Source organism: Aspergillus thermomutatus (genome assembly GCF_002237265.1).
Source record: "Aspergillus thermomutatus strain HMR AF 39 chromosome Unknown NODE_99, whole genome shotgun sequence".
NCBI lineage: Eukaryota > Fungi > Ascomycota > Eurotiomycetes > Eurotiales > Aspergillaceae > Aspergillus > Aspergillus thermomutatus.
In genome coordinates, this window is record NW_020798148.1 from 1188 (window position 1) to 16634 (window position 15447).

Here is a 15447-nt window from a genome sequence, read left to right on the forward strand (position 1 = left end):
CCTTGGAATCTACAGCATTCGCTGCTCTTCAGTCTTAGTCGTCTTGAAACCACGCCATCTAAATGCCGTCTCAAGTGCTCGCAAACGTGCATTGTGTTTGAAAGTTCCGCTTGCTGATCGACAGCATTGTCTTGACCCATGTTACTAGAGACGAGTGAACCTTTAGCACGTTGGCTGGAATGTCAGTCGTCAGGAACCTATCAGAAAATTATCCCATGATCTATGCCAGTGAGGAACTTGTTGGCAAAATCAGGATCTCTTCCTGGGAATATGCCTGCTTATAACCAAGGGTAAAACACTGAGCAATGAAGTGATCAAGACATTGACTCAAGCTCTGATGCTGTCAAACTATGGCGGATGTTCTGGAGTGGATATCAAACGTAGCCTCACAATCTCGCCGAGTAACACGCTGGTGAAGATGGCTCTCGGATGCGTACTTCTTTCTCCGGCGCCTGCACAGCATGACAGCAGTGGATATATCTTGATTAACCAGGCTCTTGTAGATGTTCTCGGGCTGTAAAGGGATGTTCCCACCAGTTGGAAGGGGCAGTTTCGAATTCGGTATGAAGCAAGGGCCTCTTCGAACATAAGAATGCCATCGCTTCAGCTGTAGAAATGGGAGTTCCTAGGAATTGCCTTTCCTGTACAATCAGGAATGCTTTCTTCTTCCAGCGGCTGTCTGTTAGTGTGGGGTTGTTATTCTCCAGGGTTATACCCACTCAACTCTGTAGACTGTCTGAAGGGAAGACTCAGTAAATTCGTTATAACGCTGTTCAAAGTCCTCTCAGCATAATGATCTCAAGGACATGTTTCTCTTCATCTTCAAAACAACAAGGAGGCAGCAATAGAAGGTCATAAATAGGCACAATGTCTGAGATCAACCCACCCGTGCCTGGCGATGAAACGGCTCCCGTGTTTAGCTCCGTGACTAAGTCGCTGTCCCGCCCTCTCTCTCCATTCTGCCAAGCCCAATCCGGTGGCCCAACTTCCCCTGACAGCCAACCTCTCCTCCATCTGTGGCACCCATCCCTCCATCCTACCCTATCCTATCCTATCCAACCATTCATCTTTCTTTTACATCTTCTCCCTTCGTTCTCCCATCTCTGATTCCATTGCTCTCTTCCCCATTTGCTGCTGTTTCTCCTCTCCTGTTACCCTTCACACTTTCCTCTTCTCCCGTACAGATCGCTGGCCGATCTCCGTGTGCTCTTTCCTCAAAATTCCGCTTCAGGACAGGAAACGCCCTTCATGTTGTCGTCAGCGCCACTGCAAATATTGAGATCGAACTACCAGTGCCTCCGGGCCAAATAGATCTTCAAAGCGTTTTCATATCAGTGCCTTTGCTGGACTCGTCTGCATCACTCTTCCCTGCTTCCTTACCGATTCTAGACATCATCGCAGCCCACCGCCATGTGGCTGTACAGAGGGGCTCAATCGGCCGTCTTTTACTATGCCACCTGTACCCCTTGTGCTATGTCCTTTGACCGTCGCAAGCGAAAGAAGGAAGCTGTTCGATCGCAACGAGAGAAGGAGAAGATCGATGCCGTCGTCACCGACCAACCAAAACCATTTCCTCAGCCCACGCCGTTCAGTACCAACCCCGGATGGGCGGAGGAGATTGCTTTAGGTCCGGGCCCTCCTGCAAGGCGAGGAGGTCATCGGAGCAATCATCGACGGACCGACAGTTGGAATACTGATCCGTTGTCGCCTACGGACTCTAGCCACGACGTGGGAGAGGCATCGCTAAGAAAGGATAAGAGCAGCCTTAAGCATCCGTTGGGTGACCGGTGGAACCGTATGCGTTATCAGCGCGAGGATGAACCTCTGTGGGGGGAGGAAGTGGAGGTGAAGGGCTCCTCGGTTGGAATTTCCGGTCGGGGCAAAGCGAATACCACCGAACCCTGCAAGTACTATGTCGCCCGGGTACCTCCAGTCAACGATCTTCATCCTCCGATTGTAAGCGGACCCAAGAGCCGAGCGGAAACAAGATGGATGCTGCAGCCGCCTCCCAGTGCCAGAGTCATGGCCGGAAAGAAACCGTTCAGCGCTTCAACCCGCAGAAATGACTGCGAAGCCCTACCCAAAGACAATCGTACTAACAAGGCAGGGCCGGAAGTTGCTCAGCGGAATAGACAGCTACCACCCTTGGCTACTCGAAGTACGGATCAAAGATCATCGAACAAATCCACGCCTATTCTGGCTTCTCCCTACAAACACTCCGCCCAGAAAGCACCGAAGCCCGAAAGCAACAGTCAGTCTGAGCTTCCTCGGCAGCCGCCTTCCAATATGCTACCATACGGACGCGATGAGAGCAGATTTGTCATCTCAGAACCTAGACATTCGCGTTCCGATTCACCCTCAACCATATCTTCTCCAGACTACTCGGAAGCCGAGACTCCTAGTATCTCATGGCAGTATCCTGAGACTCCGACGTCAAGGCCCGGATCAAAATCAACCGACGACAGTGCTAAGAATGCCCGCCCGAGAGTATCAAAGACACTATCCACGTTGCACCAGGACAACAAACAGATTCAACTATACCATCTGGATATTAATGATGATGCACTTGAAGAAATCGGCCTGGGCCAGTTTGAACCCATTCGACCTTGGCGTTGGAGCATGGACATTTGAGGATAGAACCTCAAATGGCCCACACTTTCAAACCTCGCCTTTGTTTCTCAAACCTCTTGGCCTCGCACACTTTTCTGGATGCATTAAATTGGTTTCTCTATCTCGGCGTTGGAAGCACCAAAAGCGGCAGTTCTCTCGTTCACATTATTCTCTTCCTGTTTATCATCCGTGCATAACAGGATGAAAGATCTACTATTATTCCCGGGCTATCTCCGTGGCAGGTCCATGGCAGGGATCCTGTGGGATCCTCAGCCCTAGACCTCGTCTGTGTCATCGTTCCATTTGCTTAACTCTCTCGTATTCCTGCATTCGAGTCATTCTCATTGTCAGCGCAGATTACCATTCTCTAGCCGTTTCCTTCACCTGTTCCGTTCTATTATTACCCGAGGTTTTCCTTTGAACTGCTGAGCTTTCTTCGTGTACGATACCTTCCCTAATACATACCTTGCGTCATGCTTTACTTGCAAGCCACTCTGTAAAACTTGCTCGTCGGTTGTAACGAGTGATGCAGTAGACTTCATTCCTGCATTGATAACTGGTCAATTGATCCACAAGTATGCATACTGCATTGTCATACGGCATATAACGATCGACTGGTCCACCGTCCACCTGCATCCTGCAGGTAGACAGACGCAAGGCACAACGCCCAATACCACAAGGCAATTATTGATCCGTTCCCACTAGTCCATGGAACTATTGCGTTTCCACGTTCCAGTGATTATTTATTGCATCTTTGTCAGGAAATCACAATATCAGAGAAATGCAAGTACTCTTATTCCTCATCTGAGATGATAAGGTTGAGGTAAGACAAAACTAGCCAACAGAAAATTCCAAATTGATTTAGGTCAAAACGCGTCCAACTCCTCTTGATGACGATAGGACAAAAGAAGCTGCGCTGGTGTAGTTCCAGTCCAACAGAGATGTGAGTTTGAAATAGAGGAAGAGGGAGAAGGGAAAAGGGCGAAGGTTCGTGTGGAATGGAATTTTCAGGGACATGCGCGTTCGCAAGGAATGCTGAACTTGGAGGTTTTGGTGGGAAATGGTTGGTTGTCCGTGAGTGAGTGGAATATGACCTGCTACGTCTAGTAGACCTTCTTCTTCTCGTCCATGCTCAGTTGGCCGGGACCCATGTTGACCAGGAGAAGGAGACCGCCACTGTTATAGAGTGGTTAGGGTATGATTGTTAGTGGGGTGAGCGGGGGAAGGAAACTTACACAATGGATAAAATCTGGAAGAAGTCGTACTTGGCGAAGTCCTTGTGGGGGTGGTGAGGGTGCAGCTGAGAGCAGGAGTCAGTTAGGAGCTTTATCCGTGTAGGAAAATGAACGTACAGTCCAGAAGTTGTTGACGAGTACGTTGAAGACACTCAACAAGACCACGAGAATGATGGCGCTCCACTTGGCCTTGAAGCCGACGATGACCATGACACATGCGACGAAACCGAACAGGCTGACGAGGACGCGCCACAAGCTCCACTGGCCGGAGAAGACGAATCCAACAAAGAGGAAGATCAGGAGCACGCGACCAGCAAACTGGACGTACATTTTGCGGTCCTTCTCATCCAATTGGGGCAACCCGGCAGGGACGAACTTCTTGCGGACCCACGAGTCGGAGAGAACCATGAGCAGACCGCCGACGACGCTGAGATTGCGCAGGAAGAAGTTGAGATCGAAGATGAGACCATAACCGAGACCTTGCGTGACGACAACTCCGAGCAGGCCGGCGACGGCGATCTCAGTGTGGCGGCGGGAGATGACCAGGAACGAGCATACGGACATTGCAATGACGTTGAAGATGAGGAAGGTGTGCGTGATACCCCAGGGAACTGGACACAAGAGTTCATATTAGAGATTTGTCGCAAAGCTGCATCAGCATGGTCAAGGTTTCACAACCTAGAGGCCGATATAGCGAACCAGGGACGCTTACTCTTCCGAAAATCACGGAGGTATAGGAGCTGATCGCTCCATTGTGTGATAATACGTAAGCTGTCCTCGATGAAGGTGACCACGATAAGGAAACGGCCAATGGCAGGAAGATAGCTAGCAATCAAGACGACACAGTGTCAGCATTTTCGGGGAATAAGTCTCCGGCGTGTTCGCCCTTGTTTGTGTATTCTTCATCCCTTCTCGCGGACAAAGTGGAAGAGCACAACATACGGCTTTACAGGATCGGAGATTGTATCCAACCAGTCTTCGATCTTGCTTGTCTGTTCCCGAATAGCATCCAAGGGACTCGGGTCGCTCGTCGCTTCTGCTCGCCCAGGCCCTCCGAAGGGGTTCTGGTGGCCGAGGTTGTAACCCGCAGTGCCTCGAATCTGGGCCATGGCGGGAGAATGAACCGGTGGAAGAGGATTGGAATAACCACTAGAGACAGACGTCGATATCAGTAAACAGTCGGGTGGACTTGTGCAGGACGGAGGATAAGTTCAACAAGACTCCGGAGCAGAAGCCACTAGGAGCCGAGGAGGAGCAGGGCGGCGGGGAGAGTAGTAGTAGTGGTTGTTTTTGTAGTAGGAAACAAATAAGAAAGCGAGGGACGCAAGCAAGACAAGACAGGGGAAAACAAGAATAGGATAGGATGGATCACAGACCTTCAAGGATAAAGGGACACGTCGAGGATTCAGAAGAAAGATAGCCCAAAGGGACAATCAATAGCTAGCAAGTCAATAATAAAACTTAAACAGAGAGAGGAGAAGACTAGAAGAATAATAAGAACGACTCTTGTTCTCTTGTCGGTCTCTTGTTGCTCTTGTTCTGGTCACTTTGTTCAGTTCAGGCCACGATGACCGAAACGCGCCTCTAGTCCTTTTTGGGTAAAGTTGCCAAGCCACACCTCCCTACGCCCAGTGACGACATCATGTCTCTTTGGCGATTTCCTTATATTCATCAGAATGTTGCTCTTCAAAATGTTCTAAGAAATCTGGGAATGTCATTGATGTATTGAATACAACCTTCATCATGAAATCACATCTAGTGTCAATCTGTGGTGGTTTCTAAGAGGTATCCAAAGGTCACAAGGTGAGCACCCTGATCCAGCGCATACCCCACATCCACATCCACATATTCAGGGACGCCGATCTTCAGGGCCGTTCCTTCGTTCCTGATTCAACACCTTAAGGCGGTTCTCAAGCATCAACAAACAGCTAAACTACAAGATCATTCAGGGCCGAATAATAGGAAACCGGAGCTTCAGATTCGAAGGATGAAATATCACGTGTGTATAGAAGCATAAAATTAGAAACGGTAAAGTCTTCATCCGATCTGAGACGACCACCACTTCACCAGTCACAAGCCTACAAAGCCAACTTGGTCAGCTCCACCGTGTCTCGCTTGAGTCGACTCAAAACTCAGGTCTGTTCTCCTCGTTTCGATTTTCGAGATCAGATCACAGTACGAGCTGAGAAACTAGAGAAATCGTCTGTGCCTTCTAGTTCCTGGCTCGGTAGACAGATCCTGAGATCAGCAGTAGATCTTGTGCACTGTTCGAGCTTGGGCTAGGGAAGCAACCCTTGATAGAATTTCATCAATCAATTATTGATCACAAATAAATATGTTATATAAGAACAGTCAAGAGGTAACAACAAAGAGACACACAAGAAAAATACATGAATTCCTTTTTTTTTTTTTTTCCTTTTCTTTTTTCTCATAGAAAGTTTCTTCTTCCCTCTGGCCAATTCAACCATGTTTCTCTCTTTTCTCCCTCGCTCAATCGTGGTAGAATGATAACCATCTCACCCGATACCAGAGATTTTGTGGTATATCGAAGACAGCCCAAACGCCAAAGCCATGAATAATAAATACAGTCCAAGGCTCAGATTCTTGGAATGAATGAAAAGCGTGCTGATCTTATACGACGTTGTCCTCGTCTCCAAAAGATAAAAAAACAGAATGAATACACGGATCATCTAAGCGGCCCAGTCGGAATCGAGAGGATGTCCCTTCTGCTTCGAGCGCAGAATATCGGGTATATAGGTCGGGGTCACGGTGACCTTGGGGGCAGCGGGAACAGCCATGGGAGCGGCAGGAGTGGGCTGAGTCTCAGACGCACTGGCCTCGCTAAAGCTCTCATCGGCCTTGCCACTCTTCTTCTTGGTCTTCTTGCTGGACACAGTAGTCCAGTCATCAACAGGGTCAGCGCCCAGGATACGCATCTGCTCCTCTTCCGAGGGAAGGCCCTGGTCCCACTTCTTCGAGCTCGAGGCGGTGGCAGGAGCCTGCTTGGCGGATGGCGCTTCGAAAGTGTCCAGCAGTTCCACGTTGGGGCTCTGAGACACATTCTGGGTGCCATTGGAAGCGGGGGTCACGTCCTTTGTCTGCCAGGCGTTGGTCTGAGGCGCAACGGGCTTGGACTTAGCCGCCTCGCGGCGCTCAGACTCCCGGGCCATGTGGAGTTGTTTCTCGAGGAGCTTGCGTCTCTCCGTCTCGGCTTCCTGAACTTGTTGCTTACGGGCCTCGTTCTTCTGGCGCTGCTGGCGTTGCTTTTTGGTCTCAACCTGCTTGAAAGATTGAGCCTTCTGCTTCTTCTTGGGCTCTTCCATGGATCCGGTGACACGGAGGACAGACGCGCCGGAAGCGGGAGCTTCGAGCATGTCTGATACATATCCAGCGGAGGAGGCGGTAGGCTTCACCATTGGGGATCCCGCGGGGGAGAGATCGTCGTCCGCGTCTGCGCCAGTGGTGGAGGAGGTGCGAGTTGAGACACGGGATCCGGAGCGCTCACTGGCTTCAGCCTCGAGTTGGCTGGCGGTCTTCTTCTTTTTCTTTTGAGATTTACCCTCGCTGCCGCTCACCTGGGCGGGGATTCCACTCTTCACGGCGGCAAAACGCTTAGCCATCTCCTTCTGGTCAATCTCTTCATCCCGGTCATCACCCTCCGTAGCTTTGTATTCGAATGCGGGCTTCTCTTCGACCTTCTTGGTCGTAGTGGATGACGTAGGCTCGGGGGATTTTTTCGCCTTCTTCTTTGGCTTCTTGACGCCCGTCGCGCTTTCTATCTTCTCTACCGCGGGTTTGACGGGGCTCTTGGCTTTGGGATTCGGGCCATTGTAATACCATCCCAGGCCACCTGCTACCACGAGCAGCAGAGCCCAGCTAATGTAAGGATTCATCATGGTTCAAGCTGTATCCACAGTGTGTCAGCTCATCAGGCTCGGAATGGCGCTCCATGGTGCGGGAATGGAGCATACCTAGGCAAATTCCTTTTTCAAAGAGAAGCAAAAGGGACAAGAAAGAAAAGCGTACGAGAAAAGTCGTGATATTGAGGGTCGTCGTTTCAATCGATCGTTTTCTGACGTGGGAGGTGGAAAACCGGCGCAGGAGACTGGGCAGGGGGAGTAGCAGGATAGTAGCCCCTGGTACCGATAGTGATTGATCACTGAAGAATAATTGGCTGCAGAGATTCGCAATGACTCAATCTGATTTATACCATCAGGCCCAGAGAGGTTGGAGACTCGGAGGGTGGGTGGAAAGCTGAAGGGGGTTGGAGGCGGAGAAGTCGCGCTGGGAAGGACAGATTTCGTCCGCCAACAGAAAGCAGCTGTGTCGTTCGAGCGACCGGGTCTTCAGCGACTCAACTTTCGTGGCTTTGAGAGAGCCAACCAGAAGAATTGGGTTGATCAGAGAGATATTCGACCGGCTCAGGGGAGTCGGTTGCACGTCAAGAGGTGTGAGGTCGCAAGGGCATGAAAATGGGGGAAGGGAGGGTGAGATCACCAGAGGAACATCGAGACAGCTGGTTGATCTCAATTGAGAGATGAGAACAAACAAGCTGAAGGTTTGATGAACCGAAGGGATCACGGGAAGGTCAGTGTGAGTAAACTGACCGATGGGGAAGAGAAATAAGTGGGAGTGAAAAGTAGAGGATGTGGAAAGGAGGAGCGAAGTGATAATAATAATTACGACGGAAGAGGACACGGTCACTGACTCCGATCTCCAGGCCTCTCACGGAGAGTACCTTTGAGAGGAGGGAGACTAGACGCTACGGAGTAGCACTTAGAAGTCTCCACTGGGTCATAGTTCACTTTGATAAATGATTGGATTTATCTATCGACCATCGGAGTTAAATATATCGAGTATAGAAGTTATTTTATGAATTCAATCCAAGATTTTGATGGATGCTCATCACCGTACTTTCACTTCCTCTGTTATATACTGTTACTATTGTCCGAAACACCACTAATACCACCCTCGAAAGTCGTTAACTGACTCGAAATCGCTGAAGAATAGTGACTCTCAATTCACACCTAGATAACCCAGCCTGAAAACCAATTCTCCTTCATGCATCAACAAACGGCGCTTGCATAGATGATCCCTCCATCATTTAAACAGACGACAGGGGTAACTGGCGCGGGGGAGGCATCTCAACCAATCCCTCCAGCCATGAGATATTCCAGACCTTTTCCATCAGTGCATTTCCCCTGACTTTGTCATCTAGTCTAAATCCCATATTGACACAGGGCTGGCATGATTGGTGCTGAGATACGCACGTAGTATCCAATAGTCACAATCATAGTTCTTGGACAAGGCTGAGCCAGAACAGGCCACGTTGACGGTTTGACTGCCAAGTCAACCTCCATTAGGTAGGTAGCTATCTATCTTCTGTATCAACGTCGAGAAACTTTTGGGATTATTGGCGACCAATTCGAATACAGAAGTACTAAATAGGTATTCTGTTCAAGGACAACTCCTGACTCGTACCTCGACATTTCTTACGGGTTTATGGATGATCAATCGATCATTGGCTGCCACGAGGGTAGAGGTGAAGCCATATTCATTTTACTGGAATATTTGATCAACGAGTAATCCAAGGACGCGCACTTTCTGTCTTGACGGTAAATGATGTCAAGAATCTCAACATTTGTTCTTCAGTCTTCCTGTTAAAGCTGCTGAGTGAGAGTCTTCTTGCCCGGGTATTGCTGCCTGATTTCTCAGGCCTGCAGTGAACCTTGTTTCTTTGCATAAAACTGCACAAGCCTTGTGATAATGTGGCTGTCTTCTAGAATAATTCCCTTCCGGAAATACTTATGAATATTGTGTACCCCCCCCCATATCTATGACTTTGGCCAAATCCTGACATCATTTTCCCTAGCGAATTGTCGCCTGCAAATCCGCAATCAATTACATAAAAAAGGTCGTGTTCAAAAACACTATGTAACCTTAGGCACTACTTAGTCTTAATGAAAGTTCTCAAAGTATGGTGGGGTAGATATATGATAACAGAGCCAAGACTGAGCATTGGATTCCCCATCCCACTTTCTGCTGCCTTCCTGGACTATCAACTTCTACAACGATTTAGTCCAAGAAAGCACCGCTCATTATTGTTAGCCTTGTCAAACGTTGACTGCTCGACACAAGGCAGATTCATCGACTTACCGCATCATGGCGCCGAAGAAGATCATCATCGACACCGATCCTGTATGTTGCCTTCGCCCCTTCAATCCGTATATAAAATCTAACTCGATATGAACAGGGCATCGATGACATCCTCGCACTCCTTCTTGCTTTATCCGCACAGGCTGAAGAGGTCGAAGTGCTGCTCATCTCTCTGACCTTTGGCAACATCGAAGTGAGAAGGTGAGTTTTCATCCTCTAATTGCATTTGTTTTCAATTGCTAATTACGGAAAAGCTGCCTCCGCAACGTCGTCTCCATGTTCCACATTCTGGAGCGAGAGATGCAGTGGCGTCGTGAACAGGGCCGGCCTGAAGGGTTTGGGGCTCTGCGCGCCTGTCGACCGGTCGTTGCCGTTGGGGCTGAGGACCCTCTAGAGGATCAGAAGATGTTGGCCGATTACTTTCGTATGCACCCTTATCACAGAAATGTTCATCGTTGATGCTAACTAGTTGGTTTACAGACGGAACGGATGGTCTGGGGGGCATTCATGCTAGCGTATGTTGACAGCTTTGACGATCCCTCGACAGATGCTGACCATCGCAGCATCCGCACTTCACTCCAAAGGAAACCTGGGAGCATATGTTCGATCCCTCGGCGGATCCCACCGTCATTGAGCCCGTACGCACAGGAGACACGGCGCATCGGTCCTTCATTGCCTCCAAGCGCCCCGCACACGAGGAAATCCTCCGCGTACTGAGCGAGAACGATCCCGACACAGTCACCCTCGTAGCTGTCGGTCCTCTGACCAATCTGGCCCTCGCTTCCGCGGAGGATCCCGAGACATTCCTACGGGTCAAAGAAGTGGTAGTCATGGGAGGAGCAGTCAATGAACCAGGCAATGTAGGCTTACCTTCCAGCTATGGTTCTGCGTCTGTCTCTCGACTAACGAATGACAGGTCACACCCGTCGCCGAGTTCAACGCATACGCCGACGCATTCGCCGCGGCGCGCGTCTTCGCCCTCACCTCCCCCAACCCCAGAACCACAATGCCCTCCAGCACCACCCTCCCCTCCTACCCCGCTCAACTCAGCAAACAGCTCACCCTCCGCCTCTTCCCGCTGGACATCACGCTCCGCCACGGCCTGACCCGCGGCCAGTTCCGTCAAGCCGTCGCCCCCCACCTGGCAGCCGGCTCGCCGCTGGCGGAGTGGATGTCGGCGTTTATGGCGCACACGTTCCGGACCATCGAGAGCCTCCACCGGGATCAGGTCGGTGATGCTGTCGATCTCAGCTTGCACGACCCCGTCTGCGTCTGGTACGCGTTGACCGCCGACGATGCGGGCTGGAAGCCCTCCGATGCCTCGCCTGAAGATATCCGGGTCGAGACGGCGGGCCAGTGGACGAGAGGCGCGTGCATCGTCGACCGACGCAACCGACACCGCATCGAAGGGGAGGAGGAAAGTGCCAGCGATCATGGCCATTGGTTGAGCACGAGGGCTGGAAATCGTATCTGGAGAATGGGCGATTCACCCGCGGAGAAGGACTTTGGCGTGATTCTACTGGAGCGGATTTTTCGGTGATTCAGTCATTGGGACTAAAGCATGTACCTTTCATCTATAGAAATAGATCTTTTGGGGAATCTCTGGCAGAATAGCATTGCATGTTCTTGTTCATGAGAGGTTGATCGATGTACACCACCGTTAATGGTCCAAAATGTGATGAGCACTTGAGAGGGATGCCGCATGAGAGCTGAGCTGCAGAGAAGCAGTCACTGATGAGATACCTGGATCAACTGGATGCTAATAGACCGTGACCTTGGGAAGTATTCAGGCTCCATGCGCCCCCATGATCCAATTATCTGAAGAAAGAAAATGCAGAAACGAGTCCCAGACAGCCATTTTTCGAGACGTCGACTGCCAAGGTCAGATCCCTGCTATTGGACCATGAACAGCAGGTCCCTACCTGTAAGCTTCGAGGACATGCTGGCGTGGAGAATTTCTGCCTGCCTTGGAGCCCGGTAATAGACAGCATACTAGGTAGTTTCTTGCATATATTCAGATGTGGGAAGCATCTAACCATAGTTACTGACTTGTAGTGCCTGAGGAATGCTGCGTCAACCAGTAGAGGGGCAGTACATAGTTTGTAAGTTGCATGCTCTATCTTCAACTACAGGGTATTAGTCGCAGATTTCTGCATCACGAACGAAGCAAAGACAATGCTCATGAGAGTTAATGCTATGACTGCTAAATGAAAGGGGCCTGAGGCTCGACATGGTATTATGATACGATCAATCGTAAGCTCAATCGACTATGCTACTGGAAGAAGATCTTCTTGGAAAGTATACTTGATACCGAACGCACGACGAATTAGCCTGAATTGATGAGATTGCAAAACATGAGCACATGCAGTCAAAGGTAGACTCGGAATTCAATCCCTGTGTGACTCCAGCTGGTCAAACTTGCGTTAGACATGACCACACATGCCACAGGTATAAATTGTAGCTGTATCTTGTTTCAGACAACAGAGAGAATGACAAAGCTTGATTGATCATCAAGAAGTTAACTCTCATAACAATCAATCCCAATCCTCACCAGAAGATCATCACTCAAGGTAAGCAAGGACGAGGTATTTTCCAGCAATTACTGTTAACCAAAGCACACATCAGGAAAAGGTGTGCGTGTAAACCTCCAGAAAGTCCAGAGTCAAAACTTAAGAGTCAAAGCCAGACGATGATCAGTGCACCCTCATTTCTCCGGATTCATCTTGCCGTGTTCCCTCTGGAGTCCACTAACACACTTATCAAAGCCGTGGATAGCAGCACGAGCCCCAAATTGGTGGACGAGATGAGCCCAAGGCAGCCAGTCTCGTGCCTCGCCGACCCCCCCCGGGGATCAGCCTATCACAGCCCGAGGAGCTACCGCGTGGGCAGCCCCAAGCACGCGACACCCATTTTTGCTCAGCGACTGTAGCCTTTACCTTAACATGGTCAACTTTGTCGATCGTCCACTCCATTTCCCACCTCTTTGCACATGTCTTCCGGCTGGTCGAATCATCTTCTCAGGAAGAGGCAGCACGCCTCTTCCTTCCACTATCAGCAGCTCAGCACGGTATTCGCATCTCCACCATGTTTGAACAACGTCCAGATTTTAAACTCTCAGGGACAGGGGTCAGACTAAGAAGGAGACTTTCTCTTATCTGCACACGCAATTGACTCGTTCTTAATGACCTGAGGCTGCTGTCTCTTGTTTCTCATCCTCCGTCTTCCTCTCCCTCACTTGTTCCCCGTCTCACGCGTTCCTCTTCTACGGTCAATTGTACAACTATAATCTGATTGTTGTCCTACAGCTGGCTGTCCAGCTAGTTCAGGCCATCTCATCGGCTAATTCTTACCTCTCTATCTTTCCTACCTCAGACCAGGTGCTGGGTTAATACACCCATCCTGCCATCATGTCACGTTCACGTCTTCCCCCAACTCCTTCAATGTCTGGAGAATTCATCATCAAGGAACAAACCTCCGTCGACGGTGCAGACTCCTTTGCATTGCCTCCAGCTGCCCTAAGTCCAGTCAAAAGCGAGAGCGCGAGCAGAAGACCTTCCAAATCAGATTCCTCAGCCTACTTTCCTGCTTCTCCCACCTCGCCCGAACTCACAGGCCTGGGCCGCAGTGCAAATCCTCCCCGCCAGGCTGGTACCAAGAGGTTACTCGAGGACTTTGATCTTCCTCCTCCGCCAACCCGGACCCGCAAGATCATCCAGATGAAGCCCAAGACACAGAGTCCGGCCAAGCCTGCCACAACAAATAGCAAGCCTTCGACCAAAGATAATGGGAAGAACCAGCCTGCCAACAATGCGAATGCCGCAGCATCTGCCAACTCGAAGAAAAAGCAGCCTAGTGCAACCAGCGCCGCGGGTCGGAAAATTGCCAGGAAAACGGCGCACAGTCTGATTGAGCGTCGGCGGAGATCCAAGATGAACGAGGAGTTTGCGACTCTCAAGGACATGATTCCCGCTTGCCGAGGTCAAGACATGCACAAACTTGCCATTTTGCAGGTATGGTCTTTCTTGCTTTCCAAGTGATAGCTGGAAGCAATCACTGACTTTACTCACAGGCAAGCATTGAATATGTCAATTACCTGGAAAAGTGTATCCAAGATCTCAAGACTGCTGGTAGTCAACGGACGACGGCATCGCCGTTCATACCGCCTGCTCCTCCCTCTCCCACGTCACCCGAGATGCTCGGGGAAGTTCCCAGTGGGTCACACTCGACATCCGTGTCTCCAGAGCTGCTGCCTAACGGCGCCTACACCAACAACACTTCACCAGCTTTCTCCCCGGCTTTCTCCCCTCGTAGCCGGATTCCGTCAATAGGGACAGCCATCGAATTCTTGCCTGCGATCCTTCCCAGCCCGGCGTTAGGTCCAGTCCGCTATGGCGAGGGGACCATGCACCCTCCACGTGGCTCATGGACCGTCCCGTCATCAACGCTCCCCTCACCCGTCATTCAGCCGCAACCCAGCAATGCTTCGTCCGGAACCGACGCGGACATTGATCATGAGGCCTCCGCCGCCCTGCTCATGCTGAACAGGGATCGCCGCGGAACCGTTGGCTCAGTGCAGGAGGGTCTCTCTAGTTCTGACTCTCGGGAGAACAGCGGAATTTTGATACAGGAGTCACAAAAGAAGATGGGAATGAGTGTCAAGGACTTGCTGATTGCATAGATATTGTTTCGATTGTTCCGGCGTCAGGAGGTTTAGCCTGATTGAAAAAGGGATCTTGGGTGGCGTTCTGTTTTCCCTCGGTAATGATATGAAGGCGCATGGCTACTGGGACTTTCTATAATGAATGATGATCCCTGAGTTTACGAAATCAAAGACTGATTTACTGATTGCAACCAATACACTTCACCGTATCAACTCTCATGCTAAACTTTTACTCTGTGACGAAAATATCCCAAGAGTCAAAGCGTCAGCAGCGAGGATATCCGTGCGGACAACCTAAGTACCTTACCAGTCACAGCTCACTAGTAGTAAGTCCGAGCGAACGACCCAACCTGAAGGCATCGAGGATAAACCTAATTATCTCTATCAACACCACTCGAACGCTAGGTAATAGCGCGTATCACACCCGTCGCCTTATCTGGAAGTGGCAAACGCAACTCGTCCGAGATGGAGGGTGACAGACCAATCAGCCGAACCTTCCAGGTGTCTTCTTGGAACCCAGTCATGAGGAGAATTCGGGATGGTGTTGTACTGGGCAGGGATTAGTCTGTGTTATACTTTTCTTTCTGTATGGTGCGTTGGAAGGGCTAGACTTGTCCATAGACTTCGACTTCCATCCGCTCAGCGCAATAGGATGAACTGGAGGGTTGCACGTTGCACATATCATACATTTCCTGATTGCTCTGTTGGGGACAACTGGTAGGTCTACAACCTTGATTGAGATGGCCCAAGTGTTCCCAAGTCGGTACTCGCGACGTTGATACCCTT

General features: G+C 50.3%; 5 protein-coding genes across 5 annotated transcripts; 3 read left to right on the forward strand and 2 right to left on the reverse strand.

Moving 5' to 3' along the window:
* Positions 1–1410: 1410 nt before the first annotated feature.
* Positions 1411–2631, forward strand: CDV56_100576 (uncharacterized protein; the record flags this gene model as incomplete). Its single annotated transcript, XM_026754195.1, has 1 exon — positions 1411–2631. One exon carries the CDS (start codon positions 1411–1413, stop codon positions 2629–2631), a length of 1221 nt encoding a protein of 406 aa, XP_026614262.1.
* A 1082-nt stretch (positions 2632–3713) lies between these two features.
* On the reverse strand, positions 3714–4954 carry CDV56_100945 (protein ERV29; the record flags this gene model as incomplete). Its single annotated transcript, XM_026754564.1, has 5 exons — positions 3714–3786; positions 3846–3910; positions 3963–4456; positions 4558–4670; positions 4788–4954. 5 exons carry the CDS (start codon positions 4952–4954, stop codon positions 3714–3716), a joined length of 912 nt encoding a protein of 303 aa, XP_026614263.1.
* A 1581-nt stretch (positions 4955–6535) lies between these two features.
* On the reverse strand, positions 6536–7741 carry CDV56_101379 (uncharacterized protein; the record flags this gene model as incomplete). The annotated part of the gene is made up of 1 exon (XM_026754998.1): positions 6536–7741. The coding sequence occupies one exon, from the start codon at positions 7739–7741 to the stop codon at positions 6536–6538; it is 1206 nt and encodes a 401-aa protein (XP_026614264.1).
* Positions 7742–10007: 2266 nt separating this feature from the next.
* CDV56_101869 (putative nucleoside hydrolase) lies at positions 10008–11541 on the forward strand (the record flags this gene model as incomplete). The annotated part of the gene is made up of 6 exons (XM_026755488.1): positions 10008–10043; positions 10099–10202; positions 10256–10425; positions 10482–10516; positions 10565–10861; positions 10918–11541. 6 exons carry the CDS (start codon positions 10008–10010, stop codon positions 11539–11541), a joined length of 1266 nt encoding a protein of 421 aa, XP_026614265.1.
* A 1867-nt stretch (positions 11542–13408) lies between these two features.
* Positions 13409–14679, forward strand: CDV56_102332 (basic helix-loop-helix domain-containing protein; the record flags this gene model as incomplete). The annotated part of the gene is made up of 2 exons (XM_026755951.1): positions 13409–14011; positions 14071–14679. The coding sequence occupies 2 exons, from the start codon at positions 13409–13411 to the stop codon at positions 14677–14679; spliced, it is 1212 nt and encodes a 403-aa protein (XP_026614266.1).
* Between the last annotated feature and the right edge of the window lie 768 nt (positions 14680–15447).